We start from the raw sequence: 15,073 nt of genomic DNA, 5'->3' as shown, positions 1-15,073 counted from the left end.
GCTGGAGAGACATCTCCGTGCCTGCTTTGGAGTTGTTTTGCTTACTCCTCTCCCTGTTCTTTGAGTCTGTATTTTGTTTTGCTGCTGAAGTAGCAGATGTTCTCATTATCTCCCAAAGAAATATCTTGGCACCCCAGATACCATGAAGCAGCAAATCCTGGATGCATAAGGGTAGCAGCACAAACAGTACACTTGAGAGTATGACTCCATGTATGCTTGCAAGCATGAGTGCCTCAAATGCCTCTTTGGAAATTTGGCATTAACCTTTGAGAAGATCACAGCTGCTGCTGGATTTTTTTCCCCCTGTTTAAATGAAGTCCTGCTCACTGTAAATGAGCATTGCTCTGATTTTTTTCTGACACCATCACCCTCTGCTGAACTGCCACAGGGTTTGTGGCTAAACTACTGACAGTCCTATGAGAGAGTTCGATGAAGGAAGGCAAAACTGCAGCAGCTGTGTGTGGTTTTTGTTTTGTTTGCTTTCTGAGCTGCTTGGATCCCTGCATGGATAACAAGTAATGGTCATTTCTGGAACATTTGTTGATGGCTGCAATCGTTATAAGATCTTTGTATTCATGTCCAAGTCCCTCTAGGCACTGGGCACCCATGCCATGCAAACAGATCTCTCCGTTCAGCCTTTCAGGTGGCAGTGGATGATGGAGCATCTGGGCTCGTGCATAATCTGGTGCAGAGCTGGGAACTGTCTCGGGAGCATATGGCAGGGAAAATAACAGCAGTGCTTTCCACCTCCTGCGAGCAGTTCATCCACTGGGGAAAAGTGGGTTTGATTCTGATTCGCGGAACAAGTCAAAAAAGAAGTAGATAAAGCAGGCAGATCTTTCTGCAGGCTCTGGAAAGACTGGAGCTTCATAACGTAAACAATCAGATCATATGGGTGATTATGCATGAAGAATATGTTTTTGAGCAAAGGGGTTTTTTTTTTTTTTTTGTTTGTTTGTTTTGATGGTTTCCTTGTGCTATTGTGTCTTGCTGATGAGAGCATAAGGACTGTGGAAGAACTAACAGAGCAATTACTGAGTGCAAAGTGATGCAGACCAGAGGGGCAGAGATGCTGACAGGTCTCTTGCTGGCTGTTGCCTGCATACGTTGCACTTTAATTCAAACACAAGTACCTCAATGAGCCTTATAATTGCATTATAAAGCTTGATAGCGGTAAACACTTCCCAGTGTGTTCTCTGGAGTTACTCTTAAGATTTATTCTTTCATTTTCTCCTGACTCTTTGACTTTTCTCTGCACTAACCAGCCTACAGCAGTCAGTGCTGGCTCTCCACACTGTGCTAGAGACATCTCTAGAAAAGAGGATGTTTTCCACACTTAAATCAGTTTAAATACAGAATGTGGCCTGCTGTTCTTTCCTGGAAGACAGAATCATAGAATCATTAAGGTTTGAAAAGACCTCTAAGATCAATAAGTCCAACCCCAACCCATCCCTCCATGCCCACTGACCGTGGTACTGGAACGCCTCCAGGGACAGTGGACTCTTCCACTCCCTGGGCAATGTCCAAACACTCTCTCTGTAAAGAAATATTTCTTAATACCCAATCAGAACCTCCCCTGGCACAACTTGAGGCTGTTTCCTCTTGTCCTATCACTGTTACCTGGGAGCAGAGGCTGAACCCCACCTCACCTCAACCTCCTTGCAGGCAGCTGAGGTCTCCACTGAGCCTCCTCTTCTCCACAGTGACCCATCTCAGTTCCTTCAGCTGCTCCCCATCACACTGGTGCTCCAGACCCCTCACAGCTCCATTATCCATTTCTGGACACGTTCCATGGCCTTGACATCTTTCTCATAGTGAGGGGCCCAACACTCTGTTGGGCTAACACATGTTGAACTAACACTCAGCATGTGGCCTCAATTGGGGGTGGAGTAAAACTTCTTAGCCTGTAGTTCATTTTATAGCTTAGAACAACAGATGAGCACCCCTACTGTTAGTTTCTATACTGCTAAAGGAAAGATTATCAAACTAATGGAACAACAGCCCAGTGAGCTTTCTAGCAAGAAGTTAGTTCATAACTCAGCCAGGGGCAGCCCTGCATTTGGTGTTGGTGGATGGACAGAACTGTGCAAAGAAGCACGGAGCTTGCTGGTAAGGTGGTGGTGTGGCACATCTCTGGGAAGAACACCCTGCTGTCACCACCAATATATGACTGTGGTGTTTGTTGTTACTGAGATGACACAGGGTGAGATCCTTGCTCCTTCCATCACTGGAGGTGTTGAAATGCCGATAGGTGCACTCAGATCAGACTTGGCTGCCACAGCCAGAACACTTTGTTCATGAAACTCAGCAGTCTCCAAGGAGAGCCCATGCAGGCCACTTGCTGTCACTGTGCTTGGTCCAAGCAGGGCAGTGCGTGTCCTGGCCAGTCCTACCCACTGGGAGGCAACAGCCAACGACAGCGAAGGCCAACAGTGTGCTGCCTTACCTCGAGCTGCCTAGAAATGAGTTTTACAATCAGAAGTGTGAGTACAACGTGAAGGAGGAAGCAAACAACCTGTGGCCATCACTGTTTACCCTGCTTTCAACAATGCCTGTAGCTGTTGCAGAACAGCTCCCACGGATGCACGTGCCCAGCGCTGATTGGAGATCGCCTTTCCATCACTCCTTTCAGCAGTGCTTCTACCTCAGGGGGAGAGCTTACGTTAGGAATTGTTTCTTCTGCCAGTTTGCTATTATTAAAACATTTGATTCTCTTCCAAGGTTTCAGAGCAGGCTTGAATCGTAGCTGATAAAGGCTGAATGGATACAAATGAGTAGACATGTCCAAAACATGATGCATGGAGGCAGATTGAGCCCTCTGCTGCATAGAGACATGAAGTCAGAGTAAAATAAGGAGACTCAGTTTGGTAAGAAGGGCTTGGCTGTGCCTGATGTCCTGAGTGGGGATGTACAGACATTTGTCAGTACAACTGTTGTCAGCTGCACAGTTCCAAGTGGATGTGCTCTGTGCAAAAACATCACCACGCTCAATGCTTTGTTACTACAGTCAGTTGGGATCCTAAAGGCTGTGAGTTCAAGGACATCCAGGATAGCTTCAGGGAGTTGGGAGTCCAGTTGCTAGCTATGGTGAAACTGGGTATTAAACCATGAAATTCTAAAAGCTCAGCTTTCATCCCTTGCAAAGTCATTGCAAGCAAGATGCCTGTGCTCAGCCCATTCTTGGTGTGCCCAGCTTTGCTCAGCCTGGTGCTTGGGAGTGGGTCCATGTGCCCGTGGGCATCCTCTGGCCTTCCTCCTGCCTAGATGCGCTGTGGTGACTCTTCTTTCTGTGCCCCTCTGCCCAGGGTCTCCTTTTGCCCGTGCCAGTTTGAAGAGTGGAAAGAACGAGAGCTCATCCTACTTCAGGAGGAAAGAGAAAATGTTTCGCTTCTTCATCCGTCGCATGGTGAAAGCCCAGAGCTTCTACTGGATCGTGCTCTGCGTGGTTGCCCTCAACACACTCTGTGTCGCAATGGTGCACTACGATCAGCCGGAGAAACTCACCACTGCTCTGTGTGAGTAGCAGGGGCTTCTCCTGCACCTTTCCTTTGGGTTTTGTGTTTTGGCTGCTCGCAGCATTGGTATCTCATCCTCATGAGGTCTTCATGTGGCTTCCTAGTTCTCCCTAGAGTAGGGTTGCAAATGCATGAATGAATTGCTCTAGTGAGTTCGCTGAGTGATATTTCATTGAATCGTGTTTTCATTGAGTCTTTCAGATAAAGACTACAATCAGTAGTTTCATCTCATGGCTCGAGACAATGTGGGAATGCAATCTTAAGCCTTACCTGGAACTCCAGATTCAACCATGTGTTAATCTGGTGAGGTCAGGGAAGGGGTTGCTCTGTAGGAGGAACTGCAGAATTTGTGCCACATTCCAGCTGATCTGCATCCATGCTTATTTCTGTTGTGTACAAACCCAAAGCTCTGTCAGTGCTGGGATGACTGTATGTGCCATCATGAGGGCTACCTGGGAGGAAAAAACATCCGTATGCGTATTCAGAATCATGTGCTAATTTACTGCACTTTTAGCAATTACTTCTATATTCGTTAACAGGTTGCAACTTCACAGAAGAGCTTTTTTGATAATCGTGTCATCCTTAAATAAATGGAAAAACGTCAGGATGCCCTTCTGTGAAAGTACATGGAGTAGCAATAGAAAAAGTACCGTAGAGTGGATGTGTTACACTTGTGAAGATGTTTTTTTTAATCTTGTTTCTTGGGGTCACCTGTCAGTTTAAGGCTTCAGATAGTTGATGTGTTCTTCTGAAGGATGATCTGTTATTTTTCAATTGTCCATAGTTCTGTCATGTGATAAAAATAACACACAAAAATCAGTGGATGCAGCCAGTGCCCATACACATTGCGGTGTTATGCTGAGGCTGCAGAGTTGCTCATGAAACCTTTTGTTAGAATACAATGGATAGAGCTTTTATTTTAATGAAGATTTCAGGCTGTGACTACTGGAGCTGGAAAATTTATCTGAATATATAAGGTTAGAATACAACAACACTGAAAGTGAGAGTCCACAAGATTTGCCTTTGGAAGAGGGGATGGAAGGTTTGTTTCTGGAAGACGTCAGCCATCTCTGAATCTATCAAACAGCCAGAAATATATCTTTATTCAGAAGGGGCAAGTTGGGAATGTGAGTAAAACTTCTAAAGTGAGAAAAAGGAAGTCTAGAGAAAAAAAATATTTCAAACAGTCTGACTTAATAACTGTGGCTTAGATCATTAAAGTTACTTATCTACCCAATTTTCATTGATTTCTCTATAAATTACACATTTAAATATTTCTAGACCCAGATCTTCAGGTCTTACATTATTATAAAGGAGCAAACTTTTGAAGATTTTCTTTTATAGACCTAAGGGGTCAGGAGAATTAGCTGCTCTGACTTCAAAAAGCACCCTATTAATGTTTGCTGAAATATTTAATACCAACAGGTAACTGAAGTTATAATGAAATGTGTAAGGAGAATGGAGGCTCCTTTCAACAGTTTCTCTTGCAAGGTTTAGACTGAAAAGACAGACCACACCGAGAAATCAGTCCTGCTTATTCATTTCCCAAATTTAACATTGGAAAGCTAGATTGGCAGAGTAATTAGTAGCGTGGAGCTTATGATTTCCTCTTGAATTAGTACTAAATACCTGGAAAAAGTAACACTTTAAGTCTTTCAGCTTAAAAAGGAAGAACAGATTTCCAAACTCTGTTTTGAGAACACCTTATGCAGTCATATTTCTAAGAGGACATTAGGAAAGTTGTGAGCCAGAAACTCCTACTTAATGTTCATCTGGGAGCTAGAAGGCTTGCTCATGTTGACTGTAATGAAATTCCCTCCAGGTGGGAATTGTCTTTGGTACAGCAGCCATTCATTAAACTCCTGACCAACCTCAGCTGCAGACAACAGGAAGGGAATGTTGAAATTGTGTTGTATCTTGAATCAAGAACTGGGGTGGGTCTATCTTTCAGGAGCTGTGAAATTTTTCTCACATCTAATTTGCAAACTACATTCAGAAAAATGCAGGTGGCATACTTTAATTTCTTGATGTTAGGATACTCCTGACTGGAGAAGTTGTGGGTGCTCCATCTGTAGGGGTCAGGTTGGATGGAGCCCTTGGCAGCCTCATCTAGTGCCTGATTTAGTGGCTGGCAACCCTGCCTGTGAGGGGGTTGGTTGATGACCTTTGAGGTCCCTTCCAACCCAAGACTTTCTTGGATTCAGTGATAATACCCACTCAAGAGCAAGCATTACCGTTGAGTTATCCTCAGCTTCATGGGGGATGTTAATGTTTTCATAGCATAATCTTTCCTCCTAATCTGAAGTTTATTGTTGAATACAAAGACCATTATGCCTCAAGGTACACTGGGCCACGTGTGGGCTAACTGGTTGTTCCGTTATTGCTTTCATGGGAAGACTGGGCTTGACTCCTCTCCCTTCTGTGTACACTGACCTCAGCCGTCCTGGTTAACCTGGCACCAAACACATTTGCAAATGAGACCATCTGCAGTTCAGCCCTCAAGGAGTGCTCCTTGAAAGCACTCTTCTGCCCAGGATTCATTCACAAATCCTTTAGATACAGGCAAAAACAAGATATTACGAAACCAAGGGATTTTAAATAGCTTCTGGAAATACTTGGCCAAATCCTTTAACTCCACAAGTGACAGAGTTTAGGAGTGGCTTTAGAGTTAATCCATGGTGAGGGAACTTCACTGCAGAGGATGATTGGATGCAGAATGAGCAAAGCAGCCAATGCTAATGAGATTGTTCATGGAAGGTGCTCAGAAATGGGCCAGTGAGGAGCAACGTGAGCTGTGGCAGAGGGAGAGGAGTGCTGTGAAGTCTGAGAGAATCTCTTAAACCCTGCAACTCTACCAGGCACCTCTAATTCGATTATTCCTGTCCCTCTGGGGGCACGCTTAATTACATTACAAATTAATTTTTACTTAAAGAATGGTGAGTTAAAACCTTGCAGGTATGCATTGATTTATTTTACTGTGGTCTTTTCTTTTAACTTTTCTGCTGTCAAATCATTCTGATTAACATTCTCCACTTGATATTCCATGTTGCCGTGAGTGCTTTGAAAAGGAAACAGTAGGAGTTTTAGAAAGGGGCTTGGAATTTATTTAGTCTTATTGAAAAAGCTGGCTATTCATCTTGCTGAGAAATTTCTGGTATTCTTGAGATATGGTGAATAACAGGACGTACTTAATGCCCTCATGGTTACCTCCAAATTAAACTGGAAGTTATCCTTCCCTGTATGAGAAGGACTCCAGTACCACACTGCAGTAGGTTTCCTCATATTGCACATGGCATGTGCTGTTCCCCAGAGCATGAACTTTCAATTAAATAAGTTTCAGTTCTCTGTAGACAGTTATCTCCCATAAAGTTTGCCATGGTCATCATTTGTCTGCACTTGCTTTCACCAAGAGAATTTGGACAGAAAAGAACTCTGTAATCTAACATAAAAAAGCATCACTTGAGGTCTAGCTGCAGAAAAGATGCATCTTCAACAGTAAAGACAACAAAACAAAATCTGTAGTGTGGGCACACAGTGGAGATCACAGAGTCATGGAATGGTTGGGTTGGAAGTCACCTTAAAGATCCTCCAGTCCTGGCCTCTGCCAGGGGTGGGTGCCCCCCACCAGATCAGGCTGCCCAGGCTCCATCCAGCCTGGTCTTGGGCACCTCCAAGGGATGAGGGACCTGGAGCTTCCTGGCATCCCCAAGCCGTGTTTTAGTAACTGAGGTGAGAAGGATTTTGGATTAAATCAAGTTTTCCCTTGGGAGGAGAGAGCCTTCTCACCAGACTTCTCTTTGCCTGTGGCTGCCCCCATGAAGCAACTCTCTCTGGATTTCTCTGGCTACTGCTGCAGGAATCTTCAGCTTGCTTCTCAATTAGTCTAACAATGAGTTCCGTGATGTCTCCTTTCTGATAAGTACAATATTTGCAAACAGCGTTTTAGACATGATAGTCAGAGAACGTTTTCTTGGTGTACTGTGTTATGCTGAACCCTGTGCTTGATGCAATTAGGCCTTGTTGATGATATTGTGTTTGCCTTTGAAGCAGATAGCAAGCTCCCTCTGGATATAAATATGCAGCATGTGCAGTTGCAAAGAAAAGGCTTTCTGAAACAAGCATATTTATTTATGTCTGCTGAACATTTCTTGTCTGCCTTGTCAGAGGGAGAAGTTGTAATTCACTGAGGTTCTCCTCCTGGCTGGTTTATTGTACAAGGAGGAAGAGAAAAGGGAGCAGAAGTGGCAGGCTCAACACCTGCTCTTAATGACACCAGACTTGGATTGATTCAGGGCAGAAATGAAATTAATCCATTGGTGATTGACAAAAGAGAGACTAAAAATCTAATTTGAAAGTTTGGGGCAAAAAGAAACTAGCATGGCCTTTGCCAATAGTACAAATTTTAAATTAAATAAGAATCTTAATATCAAACTTTTAAAAATAAAATTACATTTCAAAATGCTTCTGTTCAAGGTAGATTGAATTACGTATGGGGTCTGAACACCAGGAGGTCCAAACAACAAAACTGCGTTTTCAATTAAATGGGCAGGGTCACGTCAGGAGGAATCACACATCTGATCTGTCAGCAGGAGAAGCTGATTCACTCTGAGTTAACTCCGTGTGCCCAAGGAACTCACTATATTCACGTTTTCCTCCATTCCCTGTCCTCCCACTGCTGTGGTGTGTGATGAAATACCCTGCCTGCTTTGAGCTCTGCTCCAGTTGGAAGTCGTTGGCCATGAAAGGATGAGATGGGTTCTTTCAATGGTGACAGAAGGAAGTTGCTTCCTGGATATTTTGAGTTGCCTGTCTTTTTATATCAAAAACTGTTTGATTTAATTTTACTTTGGGCATTTGCTGGCTGATTCTCTCCTATAATAATCTGTTCTTGCATGTGTGTGTGCACAGGATGTGTCAGTCCAGTGATGAAACATTGCACTGGGTAATACCTGTTTTCTTTGTTCATGCTTCAGTGGATGGGTGATTGAATACTAGTCCTTCTTTCCTTCCTCCTTCCTCTTCTTATGAAATGATTGCTATTATTTTGGATAAGTGCACTGAGATCTGTTAGTGAAAATTGCAATTAAATTTCTACCTATTATTTTCATTATTTCGTGAAAGAATACTGGGCCTACCTGAAAGGTAATCCTTAAAGTTGGGCCTGGTGGATAAATAGGATGAGAAACTCCCTATGAAGGGGAGATGGAAAAGGCACGTGAAGGCTGTGCACTGCTTTCCGTGGGCCTGCTCTACAACCTCTTGCAAAGGTTCTGTGTTTGGTCTACCAGCAAGGCCAGCAGTTGCAGGGCGTGGGTTTGACGTCAGTCCTCACGACAGGAGGACTTTACATCGAAGTCATTCAAATAAACACCATGCTGAGCTCTACTGAGCTCTGCTGAGCATGAAACCTAAGGCACAAGTGCTCGCTTCCCAGCAAGGGAGCAACTCTGTGAACAGGATAAACACTGCTGCAAGATTTCCCTCTGGGCTGATGAGCAGAATAGGTGACAGCAGTGGCACTGATTCTTCCTCACCCAGGGTAGATGCATCTGCTTTGCTAAGGGAGTTTTGCCTCCTGTTTATTACCATTTTGAAAGCCTACAGGACGCAGAATGGAAGTGCAGGGTCTGGCTTGGAAGCTACAGTCTGAAGTGTCTGATTTACAGGGCCAGCTACTGAGAATTTAAACATTCTTGCTATTTGCAATTTTTTATTTGTGTACAAGGAAATTCATTACCACTGAATGTGTTGCTTGGTTTTGTTTCCATTTTGTTTTCTTATACTGTTGGTGTCTCATGTCACGCTTGAGATTTAGTTCATCTGATCCCTTCCTTACCCTCTGCACTTGGACTGTAAGATGTATTGCTGGTGTAACCAGGTGATTGGCACTGGGATTGCTTGTGTTGTAAACACATTTTTTTGCTTACTGATCTGCCAGGATGGAGAGAAGTATAGAGGCATGGTGTAGCAGGAAAATGTTCCTCCTAGCAGGTTCCATACGTTAAGGAAGGCAGAAGTACTGCTCTGTCATCTCCATACAGCGATGGAGTTGATGCTCTGTGAGCACAGAGATCCAACCAACAGAGCATACTTGTTGGTAGGAAAAAGGCTGAGAAGTCTGCAGACCTCATCCTTTGACATCTTATTCCTCAAATCTGAACACTTTGCCCTTGATAGTCTCCTTTCAGGCTATTACTCCTAGTTTCAAGGAGGCTGTTACATGGTGTAGTTAATGCCCTCATGATGTTCCCTCCCTTACTGCAAATGTTGGCAGAAGTGCCCTTGCAGGCTGAAGCATCAATAAAACTGCTCTTAACTAGCTAATGCTCCCTGGATTTCAGTTAACATCATGCCAATGATATTTCATGACTTTCTTTTATTTAAAATCTAAAACCCCTTTATACTTTTTGATAATTGAAGCTGTATTTTTCAGGCAATTGCACAAGGCAAGCAGCAATGTGAGATGAACCTGGGCCAAAAGCAGTTAGTAGGACTGTACAAGGCTGAGAACTGAGCAAGGCCTGTGTCTGAACGGAGCCTCGTGCTCTTCCTTCTCTTTCCCCACACTCATCTGAAGCCATCCCTGCGTTCCAGGTGTACATAACGCCCAGGATTTGGGATCTAAGTGAAACATTCCTTGTTGCAGTGCGTATCTATTGCCACTTAGCTGTCAGTGTGCCCCTTCAAGAAAAGCTTGGTGCTGTATCTTTACAACTCCTGAAATCATAACGCTTGAATTTGAGGAGAAGCCTTCCTTGCAGCATCTGCACAGCTGCAGCATCTGATTCTGTGCTGTTGTAAGCAACACCTCTGCTATTTGCCCTCTGAAGTCTGCCTCTTTCTGTCAGCATTTCTCTACAGGGATAGGTTTGCTGTATGCTATTTTTTTTTTTGGAAGCATTGAAGGGATTTTTGCCCTTTTCATATCTTTTTATTTTTTAATAATCAGTTGTTGCTGTTTCTCCTTGGCTTCCCAATCTAACTTGTGTAACTTACAACACTAAATGCTGTGTTTCCCACAACTTTGAGTCCTAAAAACCTGATACAGAAATAGAAGACTCTGACTATGTTTTTTCTGCCCTTTGTTTCATCACATGTGATACATTTTCCCATCAAAAGCATGGCAGCCTTTTGCCTGTGATATGCGAGGCAGGAGGAAACTGAACTTGCTCTCCCAGAACTGTGGTTGTGCAGGCGTAATGGAAATCAAAGCTAACAGCAGACCCAACACCTCTGAGCCTGAGCTCACATAGGCAGCAGCTCTGTTGGGTAAGAAGGTATTTTTATCATGAGAGAACGTTATAAAAGCTCACGCCCCACTTCCAAAAATGCCCATCTTACATCGGCACGGACGTCCCAAACACGCCTTTGCAAAACATTATCTGTGCAATTAAATTAGACCTTTGGGAATTTTAGATCCAGAACTTTCTTTTGAAATTCCTTTGCAGAGAGGTTGAGAGTATTATTTAACAACCTTCCAGCAATACCCCCCAGCTCCTGAAATCTGAATGCAGCTCATGTGCATATAGGAACAACCATATGAAACTCTCCTCGTGTTTGCCATTGCAAAGGGATTTTCTTCCAGCAGGAGGAAGTCTGCACTGAGAGAAACAACTGTTGTTCCCTGGATAAAGAGATCTGCCCACTGAGGTCTTGTGGACTAACACAATCTCTTTTCTGGCTCCTAGATTTCGCCGAGTTCGTTTTTCTGGGTCTGTTCCTTACTGAGATGTCTTTGAAGATGTATGGACTGGGGCCAAGAAATTACTTTCATTCCTCATTCAACTGCTTTGACTTTGGGGTGAGTAGGCTTCAGCTGCAAGGGTCCCCCTTGTTGACTAGGGCTGTGCATTTCAGTGTGAGTATGGGAAGTGGTGCCGACATGGTGTCTTTTCCAGGGAGTGGTTGTCATATAAATTAGCTGCAGGGAAACACATTAAGGCTCCCCTGGTTATCATTCCTCTTGAAGAAATGTGACAGTCGAGGGTTTCATTTCCTCAGTGAGTTACAGGCTGTTCACAGCATCAGCACCAGTAAGTGCTCTGATTAATGTGAGAGTCTCTCTCCCATTCAAATGAGGTGATTGAAAGACAAAAAAAAAAAAAACCAACAAAAAAAAACCCACCACACATCTTGTTGCTCATCTCCCTATAAACCATTCTATGGCCGTTACCTCAAGATACATAGGCAGCACTTTTCAGACACAAGTGCCCAGAAGTCTGAACACGCAATACAGGAAAGCTGTAACTTGGATCCATTTAGTGTTGAAGTATAGGCTCTACAGGTAGAGTTACCACGGTCCCTTTTTGGCAGCATCACTGTGAAAGCTCAGTGCTGAACAGACTGTGAGATCAAACCCAAGAGCCATCTGTGCCCAAAAGAACGAGGTTGGGCTGGTTGCACCCAGTCCCTCCATGTGGGACTTCTCTCCCCAGGTGTCCCTTCCATCTGACTGTGGATAAGGGCCATGCAATGCTCTGTGCAGACCTTCCTGGCTGCATGGCCCAGTATTGCACAGCCAACCATGGAACAAAACCAGCACATAAATAACATGGTTATTGTAAGGTAGCTGGAGTGGATCCTTGCATTCAGAACACTCCTTGTGCCAAGATGAGCTTGTATCTGCCTGTCAAGCTCAGGTGATACAGGAGCTTGACACGACTATTGAGATAAATCCACCAGGTCTCTCTGCTTTCTGCCATGCTATAGTGAATATAGCACTGACAATGAGGTTTGCAGAGGATTTCCCAGGAGGTGAAGCTGTTGATAAGTTCCTAATTCTCCATCCTATAGAGAACCCACTGGGATCCTACTTCTGTCTGTGTTTTTCTCCTCACCCACCTTCCACCCCCCAGAACTAATTCGGCTACTGCACCCACACTGGAACATCTGAAACCAGTTTAGTCTGACAAACCATCCTGATAGAACAGTTCAAAAGCAAGGAGAGAAACAACAAAACAGAGCAACATCCGTCTTGGGAGAAATGGTCCAGTGGGGTCTCATGTGCAACCACCCCCAAGAGGCTCTGCTGAGATGCCAGAGAAGTTAATGATCAGTGTAATGTGTGGAGTGTCAAAGAAAAGGCTGATTCATGAGGGATTCCCAAGAGGGACAGGCTGTGGGAGAGGAATCTTAATTCCTTCCTTTTGTAATGGGAGTGACTGACTGAGCAACTGCTGTATGTTCCCCATTTTCCACTGTGTTTCCTTGAAGCTCAGGGTACAACGTTTCTTGCAGAGCAGCTGCAAGTCCTGCTGTGTTTTTCAAGAGGCAGACAGGCTTCTGCTTGTTGAAATGGTTTGCAAGCTGCTGAGTGCCATGGCACCATGCAGGTCCCCAGCACCAGTCTGCTGCTGCCATGCACAGAGGGACCAGCTGTTCCCCGGGGCTGCTCATAGCATGTTCATGGCATGTTTCATGCCATGGGACCATGGTCTGTGTGAGCTCTGAAATGCAAGGTTATTGCAAATAATGATAGTGGTCAGTGGAGAAATGCCCATTGTCTTTTATTAATCATGCAGTAACACATGTTGATATAATTGCCCTTTCCAATTGTGCTTAACCCATTATTATTTTGTCCCTTTTTTAATGGGGGATTTCAGAGAAAAAAAAATATTTACCCCTTCAGGTTAATGCTCTGTGAACCTTAAAACAAACAAGTGAAAACGAGAAACAAAACCAATCCCCTTGACTAAGGACAATTTATTTTCCGTAACCTGAGGCAGGTGATGGATGTGCACGTGAGGGACTTCTGAGGATCTCTTCATAGCTGTTTTCTTAATCACTCTCCCAAAGACTCAGTGGCCAGAAGTTTTGGGGAATTTAGTGAGGAGATAACACTTGACTGTTTTGCAGCTCTCAGGATACGGCCATGGTGTTTTATTAATGGGATGAGGAGGATGGGGCAGCGTCCCCCCCATCTCTGGGGGCTGCCTGGACCATGCAGGGTGGGCAAATGAAGTAACTGTACAGGTGGCTCTTATAGTTGAGATACTGCAGTGAAAAAAGTGACGTGTCCTCTAGTAAAGGCTATTTTGAAGTAATTCACTTGCTAGAGAAGAAAGCAGCGAGTTCCCATCTGTTCCTATCCCACTCTAGATATTGCCCTTTTTTTAGACTGGACAGCAGGAAGAACCGAGCTCCTCTTGTACTGTTGTTGGCTAATTCACAATTTTGCAAAATTACACTGAAAGCTTCATTGGAAATCCAACACAGCCTCAAGTTTTGACTCTTCTTTAGCCCCCAGCCTCTCTAGCAGCGCCACAAGGAACTAAGCAGTTTTCCCTTCGGTAAAACAAACTCCTCTTCCAGGTCATTGTGGGAAGCATCTTTGAAGTTATCTGGGCTGCAGTGAAACCTGGTACCTCATTTGGCATCAGCGTGCTGAGAGCTCTGCGGCTGCTGAGGATTTTCAAGGTCACCAAGTAAGTCCAGCTCCTGTTTCACTCACCTTCAGCTTCTAGCACCAACCAAAGCCACCCATGAGTAGGGGAAGGAAGAGAGCTGCAGGTGCAGAATTGTCCTTCCCTTGGCTGGGCAGTCTGAGTTTCTGGCAGTCAGGAGATAGGCAGTTCATAGAAAGTTGCACCTTTGAGGACTTTTAACAGCTTTTTCCACACCCTTATGTGCAGGTTTGTCTGACTTTTTCAGCCATTTTCATGGAATCACAGAATGGTTTGAGTCGGAAGGGACTGTAAGGGTCATCCAAGTCCAGCTCCCTGCAATTAATATCTTAGTGAGCATGGTGGTAATGGGTTGGGGTTGGACTAGGTGATCCTAGTGGTCTTTCCCAAGTGACTCTGTGATCTACAGCTCCATAAGAGCCCCACCCAGCCTGACCTTGGCTGTCTGCAGGGATGGGGCACCACCACCTCTCTGGACAACCTGTACCAGAACCTCACCACCCCTATGTATAAAACTTCCTTATATCCAGTCTAAATCTCCCCTCTTGTAGTTTGAAAACATTCTGCTTGGGGCAGGCTGCCTGGGAGCATCCATCATATCTTCATTATTTGTTAAACTTGCTTAGTACAAGAATCTCAGCAAATGATCCCTCATTCCTTGTGGTAGGAGAAAATGTTTCACATTTACTGTATAAACTTCACCAACTGCCTGCTGTCCTTATCTGCTGCTGATAGTATTTAAGTATTTAGATCTACTGAACTGAGCTCTGGCTACCACCACTCTGGCTACCACTGGATAATAAATCCTGATGCTCAAACCACAGTGCTGACACAAATATAAGTGCATTGCTTCTGTCTGTGCTCTGTCTGGTCTGGGGATGTCTGAGGTTTCTCTCTGGAGCCTGTAAATGTGAATGTTGACTGGAGTTGGGATGCTGCAGCTTCTCTGCTGTTTCTGTGCTCTTGTCTAGTGCTAATATGTACTGCCATTAGCAACAGCTGCTGTGCAACTTGCAAATCCACCAAGAGCAATTTCTACATGGTTTTAAAATTGTGCTGTGGGGCGTGATTAAATATTTGGGTGCTCCTACTGTTTTCCCCTACACCATTACCTGCACTGACACCAAAAACACAGGCTAAAGTAAGCAGCTATTT

The 15,073-nt window shown here is 44.3% G+C and overlaps 1 protein-coding gene across 1 annotated transcript in view; it reads left to right on the top strand.

Moving 5' to 3' along the window:
• CACNA1B (calcium voltage-gated channel subunit alpha1 B) overlaps window positions 1-15,073 on the top strand; it is a 259,780-nt gene that overhangs the window by 145,907 nt on the left and 98,800 nt on the right. The window contains 3 exon segments of the mRNA XM_065737625.1: window positions 3,306-3,515; window positions 11,204-11,316; window positions 13,827-13,939. Coding sequence (XP_065593697.1) covers window positions 3,306-3,515; window positions 11,204-11,316; window positions 13,827-13,939 — 436 coding nt within the window.

Source organism: Cyrtonyx montezumae, unplaced genomic scaffold (genome assembly GCF_038088225.1).
Source record: "Cyrtonyx montezumae isolate F1298 unplaced genomic scaffold, pur_monq_1.0 scaffold_20, whole genome shotgun sequence".
NCBI lineage: Eukaryota > Metazoa > Chordata > Aves > Galliformes > Odontophoridae > Cyrtonyx > Cyrtonyx montezumae.
This window is presented reverse-complemented; position numbering and strand designations above follow the sequence as displayed.